Source organism: Zea mays, chromosome 3, assembly GCF_902167145.1.
Source record: "Zea mays cultivar B73 chromosome 3, Zm-B73-REFERENCE-NAM-5.0, whole genome shotgun sequence".
NCBI classification, from domain to species: domain Eukaryota; kingdom Viridiplantae; phylum Streptophyta; class Magnoliopsida; order Poales; family Poaceae; genus Zea; species Zea mays.
The window spans coordinates 147,688,075-147,696,157 of record NC_050098.1 but is presented as its reverse complement, the minus strand read 5'-3'; the positions used below and the strand labels follow the sequence as shown (position 1 = coordinate 147,696,157).

Sequence of the window (8,083 nt, the reverse complement as noted above, 5' to 3'; positions counted from 1 at the left end):
TAATATCAAAGTACTCATAAAAATAAATTTAATATCAAAGTGCTCGTGGGGCGTGGAATCACGTGGGCGCGGAGCCGCATGGGAGGAGGGCGTGCGCCATGATTAGAGATGACGATGCGTACCCGACTATCCGACGGGTTTTACCCGATATAAAGTCGGGTACGGATGATTTCTCTACCCGCGAGTATGTTAATGAATAAGAACCTCTATCGCGGATATGTTAATAAGCAAAAATCTCTATCTGTTGGGTAGACGGGTACGGGTTGGTACTACCCGTACCCGTCTACACATGGATAAAATATATCCGCATCAATACCACTATAACCATCTAATAGAGCTCATCTTAGCTAAAATAAAACGCTCTCTAGCTATCATTTATCTAGCTACCAAGTTATGTAATCATATGATTTGTATGTGAAGTTGAACTTGTTTTTTATGTTTATTTAATATTTTGAGTGATTGATATATTGGAATTTAAGACTTTCCTATCGGGTACGGGTTACCTGACGAGTAAAATTATCTGTGTGGATACATGCATATGTAAGATTTTATACCGCGACCTTATATGGGTAACCCAACAGGTAAATTATTTTTATGGATACGGATATAAAATGACACTATCCGACGGATATGTACATGTTGCCATTCCTAACTATGATGGTTAAGATAGGTAATAAATAGAGTATATATATATATATATATATATATATATATATATATATATATATATATATATATATATATATATATATATATATATTTAAGTGTGAATCTTCCTTCGTGTCTCGCGTCCGCCCACCCTCCCCCACTCCAAACAATTGCCGCTTACCACTGGACCACACATTTGTTTGTGTTTATAAAGAAACATATATTAATATTTGAAAACATTAAAAATATAATCATGTTTAAATTATTATTCCATTTAAATAAGGTATAGACATATAAAAACCGTAACACGGACAATTGACTAGTGTAATTTGGTCTGAAACTGCAGAGCGAGTGCTCTTTGTACTGGGCAAAAGCCCAACCGAATAGAAAAAAAAAAGGCGAAGGCCCATTAGAAAAGAAAACCCAAAGCCAACCCTACGGCCCAACAATCCAAACACCTCCCACTTCGTCTCTCCCCGTCCCTTCACGTCTTCACGAGTCCCCACGACTTTGGCGGCGAAACTCCACCGCCGTCGCCTCCGATGGCGATGCTCTGCAGAGCCACGCGCGTCCTCCGCAAGGTAAGCCACCCTCCGGTTCTCCTCTCTTTCTCGCCTGTTACAGAAAACCAATGCTCCTTTGGCTCACGCTTCGCTGCTCCCGTTCCATCGCGCCGCAGGTGTGCGGACTGGGACCCGCGGCGGCGGCGCGACGGCTCTCCGCCGCTGAAGCCTTCGCCGCGTGTGAGGGCTCACTCCTGCGCCCTCTACCCGGGCTGGACCTCCCGCCGTGCCTCCCTGACAACCTGAGCCGCAGCCCCACCCGGATCACCACGCTCCCTAACGGCCTCAGAGTCGCCACCGAGGACGTCCCGGTAACGCGCAGCACACAGCCGCTGAACCGCCCGAAAATACCTTCTCTCTCTCCCGCCGTTCCTTGCATTTTTTTTTCTTCTCCAGTGCGGATTGATTCTGAAGCTTATTTACGGAGCTCGTCTCCGGCAGGGTCCTTCTGCGTGCATCGGTTTCTTCGTCGACTCCGGCTCCATCTACGAGTCCGGGGAGACCACCGGCGTATCGCACCTGCTGGAGAGGATGGCCTTCAAGGACACCAAGCACCGGAGCCACCTCAACATAGTGAGCGAGCTCGAGCTTGCCGGGGGCAACGTCGGCGCTTCAGCCTCCAGGGAGCAGATGGTCTACAGCTATGACACGCTCAAGGGATACATGCCAGAGGCTCTCGAGATCCTCATCGACTGCATGCGCAACCCGCTCTTCCTCCAGGAAGAAGTCGAACGGCAGGTGACCCGTAATGGACTTCTTCCTCAGTAGATGCTCCCTTGGGGTGCTTTAGTGTTTGGTCACTAACTGACCATCTTGCTGTATTGTCAGCTGGTTCTTGCTCGAGAAGAAGTAAATGAGCTACAAAAGAACCCTGAGAAGTTTCTTCATGAACAGCTTAACCTTGTTGGATATTCGGGTGCTCTTGCAAATCCGCTAATAGCTCCTGAGGATGCCCTTGCTAGAATCAATGACAAAATTATTCAAAAGTTCTATCATGTAAGGTCCCCTTTTCTTTCTTTATTCATTTGATTTCTGCATTCCTCATAAGAATCAACTTACTGCTAATAAGTACATAGTTCGAAGTGACCACACCTCAGCAGTATCAGATTAAACTTGTCAGCATGGAACATCTATATATCTAAGCTATGGTAGGTACTTTGTCATTTAGTATTATCGCACATATACTGCATAATGGTTCAAGTTGTCTAATTTTGAAATGCTGGAATGCAATTCTTGCTACTGTCAGATTACACGCAAGAACCTGAATTCGTCTATAACTTACAGCAGTATGTGTCAATGCTTTGAATGCAATGGTAGTAAGACTAAGAGAATGCTGCAACCATTTGTTGCTAATGTGATATTGCACATGATACCATAGATAGCAAAAATTACTAAGCACACCTCTGTTCTCATATGGTTATTTTCCGTTTTTTCAAAAAATTGTTGAAGCAATGTTATACCAATTTTTTTAGAATAATGATATGCATGTAACAGGAAAATTTTACTGCTGATCGCGTGGTTCTAGCAGCATCAGGTGTTGATCACGAACACTTGCTAGGCTATGCAGATTTGTTGTTGAAAGATTGGCACAAGGGGACCCCAATGGAAAAGCCAAAGTCTACATATGTTGGTGGAGATTCCAGACACAGAGCAGATTCAGATGTAATATGGTCTTTCCACTCTTTGGACTATATATACCCTTTTTCAGTTGGTGTTTTTCTTTTGTTCTACTTTGACGTAACGGATATAGTCTTTGCTTATCTTGTTGTCTTATGCAGATGACACATGTTGCATTAGCTTTTGAAGTGCCAGGGGGCTGGCTTCAAGAGAGAGACGCTACAATTATGACTGTCATACAGGTGGAGCTAATGGCCCAGATTTTTCTATTGATTAGCTAGGGGTACATTGATTGCAACTTCCTATCTAATTGTTAATCTGTGAATGTCCATACACAATAATTACATCTGGCAGACTTTAATGGGTGGTGGTGGTTCATTCTCATCTGGCGGTCCTGGAAAAGGAATGCATTCACGGCTTTGTAAGTCTTGAGCTCTTGATGATTGTTTAACTCTTTGGATTGCTATAGAAAATGTACTTAGATTGCATAAAATCTCAAAAACTGTGTTACACTTTAGAATTATGTCACATGATGCAGTATCTATATTTCAGTTTCTTTGTTTTGCTGTATTAGAGACTTAGGTTTTTTGGTGGGTGAAATATTTCTGATGAAGGCTATGCTCAATTGCTGTTTCTTTGCAGATCGACGTGTCCTAAATAAATATCACTTGGTTGATTCTTTTTCTGCATTTAACAATGTATATGACAGCAGTGGCCTCTTTGGTATCTACTTGACCACAGTGAGCTAATCTTTTCTAAATGGTTCTGTGTCTCATATGTTTTTTTTAATATAACTTGTTTCTTCTTTCAACTAAAGATAAAGATATTTTTGTATGATTGTGTTCCATGATTATGAATTTTTGAGTGGGATTAAAGTTCGGGATGAAAATTGAAATGGGGCGTTTCAGGAACTGTTTCTGTAAAAATGATATCATTTATGACCGTTTCAGACCATAACCGTATTTAAACTTTTGATCTTCTATTTTTTGTACCATACATTGTTAAATTGAAAATCTGGCGAGCTTCTGACCGACCAGGGAATCGATTCTGTATAGAAAATATATTTACTGACCATTTTCATCCCTAATTGAGGCCAGCTCTTTACTGACCATTTTCATCCCTAATTAAGGCCAGCTCTTGCATCCTGCTTGTCTCTACACAACTTCCAGTGGGCACTCATTGGCCTTGGTGCATCTTTGTTGTCCTGGGTCTTCCTGCTAGTGTTAGGACTTAGGATGGCCCATCAGCCTAAAGAAAATGCATAATATGAATAAGAACAGTAGTGATTGAACGCGTTCAACATGATCATCACATGTTACCCTACTATTTAGCATGGTGGGTATACTTGTTTAGCTTTCTCACTGAAAAGTACTGCTGGAGATATGTTTCACATCATAGAGCAATCAACAGTAATATGAACAACAACGGTTTGGTTCATGCTGCAATATGCTTTTGTTGAGCATGACTCTTCTTTGTATGGGGCTCTGATATGTGTATTTTTGTTTGCCTATTTTGACTAGTCCAGCCATCAGATTTTGTGGCAAAGGCTGTCGACATCGCAGTAAGTGAATTAATTGCTGTCGCAACTCCTGGAGAAGGTATGAATGATGCACTACTTGGTTGGAAAGCTTGGCTAATGGCTATTCATTTTCACTGTCTGTTCTAAAACTGCTGGTCTGTGTTTGCTCAGTGACAGAGGTTGAACTGCAACGAGCAAAAAATTCAACGATTTCATCTGTATTAATGAATCTTGAATCTAGGGTAATCATGAATTCCTGGTCTATTTTCTGTCAGGTGTTTCTTAATAAGACGTGTCATTCTCTGTTAACATTGCTGCAGGTAGTTGTTGCCGAAGATATTGGAAGGCAGCTGTTATCTTATGGTTGCAGGTAAGTCTGTATTCTAGGTACTTCAGTGTTAGTTTTGCATTTGTAGTAAATTAGTGATCCTTTTTTCTGCTTTGTTGCCATAACAACAGGAAGCCTATTGACTACTTCCTTCAATGTATGGAAGAAATTACTCTAGATGATGTTGCAACATTTGCCAGGAAGATGCTAGCTACGCAACCCACAATGGCTAGCTGGGGAAATGGTACGTTTGTTATTACTCTCGTCCTAGGTTTGAAGTATAGTTGATCATCTTGAGCATGTAGCTTATGACTTAATGTGATTTGTTGTCTTACCCTTGTTGCAGTTGACAAAGTTCCCCCATATGAATTTATTTGCAAGCGGCTACAATAGTACCCCTACACAATGACCTCTGGACTCTGGTGGTCTTGAAGGATCCTTTCGTGGAAAACTAAACAATCACTTGTATGAAGTGCCCTAGCTTAGAAACTGCTTTTCTTTCAGACATGCAGTTTAGTGAGTTTAGGATTTCAACAGCTATGTTCAATTGTAACTGTTCAAGCAACACATAGTAAATGAGAGGCTGATGAATGGCAAATATCAACAGTTTCTCCATGGCCCATTAGCATTTTATTGTCATGTTCAGTGTTTTTATGTACATTTTCTGCGATTATGGATAGCAGGAGTATTCTGTTGCCCTTAATTTCATGTATAATTGGCTTCTGGAGCATTGAATCATTGATGCATTAATACCATGTTTGGTTTTGTTTGGGGAACGGAGTGATCCGTTCCTCATTTTGATTTGTTTTTGGTAATGGAACGAAGTTTGAAGGGTAGGCTCGGTGCAACGATGAGACGAGCTGTCTTATCGAGTCACTGGGACCAGCCTTTCCATATTTATAAGGAGAGACTTGTCTGGTTTGTCTATCTCGATTTATCTGTCTCAAGAGTACCTGACATTGGGGACAACGGGAAATTCTCTGCTGGGAAATAGTTCCCTGTCACGGAAATCCGGGATTAGTGACCCGGAGGATTGGATCCTCCTAGGATTTCCTTGTCATCAAATTAACCCGACTATGGGGTAAATCCCCGCCCCGTTTAAATTATGTAGTCCTTTGTTATTAAATGCAAGAAATTATTATGTGTACATCAAATAAATATATATTATATTATGAGTGATGTTTTAACTAAATAATTATTTATTTTTATCATTAACTATTATACGAAAATATTGTCACATGCGAATTTAATAGGTTCCGTTTTATCTCCATTCTGTTTACTCGACGACAAGACTACATAATTATTATTTTATCATTAACTATTATACGAAAACATTAAACATTGTCACGTGCACGTTAATAGGTTCCGTTTTATCTCCATTCTGTTTACTCGACGACAAGACTACATAATTATTATTTTATCATTAACTATTATACGAAAACATTAAACATTGTCACGTGCACGTTTAATAGGTCCCACCTTATCCCCCATTTTGTTTACTCGTCGAAAGAGTCGTCGACAGAATTTTCTTAGTGGAAAAAAAACTTTTTCATCTACATCCTCTAATGAAAGAATTCCACACGAGTGTTTGGTTCGGCTTTTTTCTGACCAGCTTATCTGAAAAGCTGGCTGTGGGGTAAAGCTGGCTGTTGGGAAAAGCTGGTGGTTAGAATTTAGGTGTTTGGTTCGCCAGCTGTGCAGAAAAGCTGTTCATCAGAATCTACGTGTTTGGATACAGATTCTCAAATTGCAGATTCTGTTCGAACAAACGATTAAATGAAACCCATAACGCAGATAAAGTTCATTACAAACTAATTAGTAGAGTTGATTACATCATAAGTACCGTTACAATTGCACTAAGTTAACTACGACACTAATGCATTTGCAATTGCATCTCGAAAATCACTCATGTCTAACTCATCAGATGTGCTAGTACTACTCTCACCTGCAGGTAGATCATGACTTAGGCTATTAGGTCTTACTTCATCAAAATCTCTATCGTGTAGAGCACTATCTCTAATGAAGTTATGCAGTGTCATACATGCAATAATTATCTTCGATTGTTTCTCAAGCGAAAATGAAGGGAGACTTAATAGAATTCTCCACTTCATTTTTAGCACCCCAAATGATCGCTCAATAACATTTCGTAGGGATGAGTGCGCATAGTTGAAAACTTCTTTACTCCCAATAGGTTGCCTCGCATTTTGCCATTCCGTAATGTGGTACTTCTGACCCTTATAAGGTGCAAGGTACCCCTTTCTATTTGGATAACCCGAATCGACAAGATAGTATTTACCTGCACAAACTCAAAATACAAATGTTACGTACATATGACATAAAATAGTACTGTATTATACTAATGAACAAAATATTTATATACCTTCCGGTGGATGGGGGAACCTGTCCGCATAAGTTATTAAAGTATCCTGTAGTACTCTTGTGTCATGTACGGAACCTGGCCATCCTGTCACCACAAATGTGAACCTCATATCGAAGTCACATACGGCCATTACATTCTGCGACGTGTAACCGTGTCAGCCAATATATTTCGCTTGTTCCGAAGCCGGGACTGCCGCTGGGAAGTGACTACCATCTATTGCGCCTATGCAATCCTTGAAGTGTGGCCAAAACCTCGCCTCTCGCAAACGATGATGAATCTCGACAAAATGTGGGTCTTTTGGCTTGATTGTGTCAGATGACATCTTATAAAGCGCATTAAGGACATCACTATACTTGCGGCTAATTGTTTCCAATGAGTGACCAAATTTATTTCTGATCTGCCTAAACGATTGTGGACCACCACATGCCCACAAGAATATGCCAAGAGCTTCCATAGTACTGACACCCCTGCTTGGAAGCAGACCATAATTTTGTACCAACGTGTCATGCAATCGACGAAAAACAGTTCTTCGCATCCGAAACATGTCAAAACAGTCGTTACTAATCTCCAACGTTCTTTGAACCCATTGAATACCAGATTCGACCAATGTTCTTCTAGGAGCCCGACTGAAATGCCTGCCCCAAATGTCAACAGCATAAAGAGCAACAAGCATTTCTGCATCTGTTTCGTCATTAGATGTGTGTGCATCCATTTCATCATCAGAAGTGTGTGCATCCATTTCATCATCATATGTGTGTTCATAAGGGTCACACATCTGCATGGAGACAACCAAGAGCCACAATTTCATATGCAACCACAGTTTATAAAACACATATTAAAGAAGCCGAACAATTTACAGGCATATGAAGTTCACAGATTCACATAGCTCACAAAGTTACAACTCTGATTATTCTGATACATGTTCAACTCGAATATGTGGAAAATTGTTTGAAAGGGAAAATGATACTAACGAAAACTGACACGACATGACTCATTAAGCAGACACAACTAACATACTGAACACATAA

General features: G+C 40.5%; 1 protein-coding gene and 1 long non-coding RNA gene across 4 annotated transcripts; one reads left to right on the top strand and one right to left on the bottom strand.

Moving 5' to 3' along the window:
• The first annotated feature begins 755 nt into the window (after window positions 1-755).
• Window positions 756-5,425, top strand: LOC100381415 (putative mitochondrial processing peptidase alpha subunit family protein). 3 transcript variants are annotated; one of them, XM_035965936.1, is made up of 13 exons: window positions 756-1,229; window positions 1,328-1,522; window positions 1,653-1,949; window positions 2,040-2,207; window positions 2,706-2,873; window positions 2,990-3,070; window positions 3,183-3,249; window positions 3,471-3,568; window positions 4,354-4,426; window positions 4,525-4,589; window positions 4,668-4,717; window positions 4,807-4,919; window positions 5,022-5,425. In XM_035965936.1, exons 1-13 carry the CDS (start codon window positions 1,191-1,193, stop codon window positions 5,066-5,068), a joined length of 1,461 nt encoding a protein of 486 aa, XP_035821829.1. In that variant the 5' UTR covers window positions 756-1,190; the 3' UTR covers window positions 5,069-5,425. The 3 variants fall into 3 exon arrangements, with proteins under 3 accessions (XP_035821829.1, NP_001167727.1, XP_035821828.1); NM_001174256.1 differs by having other exon boundaries at window positions 1,119-1,229; window positions 4,519-4,589; window positions 5,022-5,423; XM_035965935.1 differs by lacking the exon at window positions 756-1,229 and having other exon boundaries at window positions 1,280-1,522.
• Window positions 5,426-6,452: 1,027 nt separating this feature from the next.
• Window positions 6,453-7,897, bottom strand: LOC109945294 (uncharacterized). The gene is made up of 2 exons (XR_002268424.2): window positions 7,056-7,897; window positions 6,453-6,971 (listed from the first exon to the last, which is right to left on the bottom strand). It is a non-coding gene; the product is annotated as an uncharacterized lncRNA (long non-coding RNA).
• Between the last annotated feature and the right edge of the window lie 186 nt (window positions 7,898-8,083).

Bases quoted from the DNA above. Each gene is read 5' to 3' on its own strand.
- LOC100381415 (XM_035965935.1), top strand. From the start codon at position 1,280: ATGCTCCTTTGGCTCACGCTTCGCTGCTCCCGTTCCATCGCGCCGCAG. The intron at 1,523-1,652 runs GTAACGCGCAGC...CGTCTCCGGCAG, and splicing joins TCGCCACCGAGGACGTCCCG to GGTCCTTCTGCGTGCATCGG. The intron at 4,920-5,021 runs GTACGTTTGTTA...CCCTTGTTGCAG, and splicing joins AATGGCTAGCTGGGGAAATG to TTGACAAAGTTCCCCCATAT.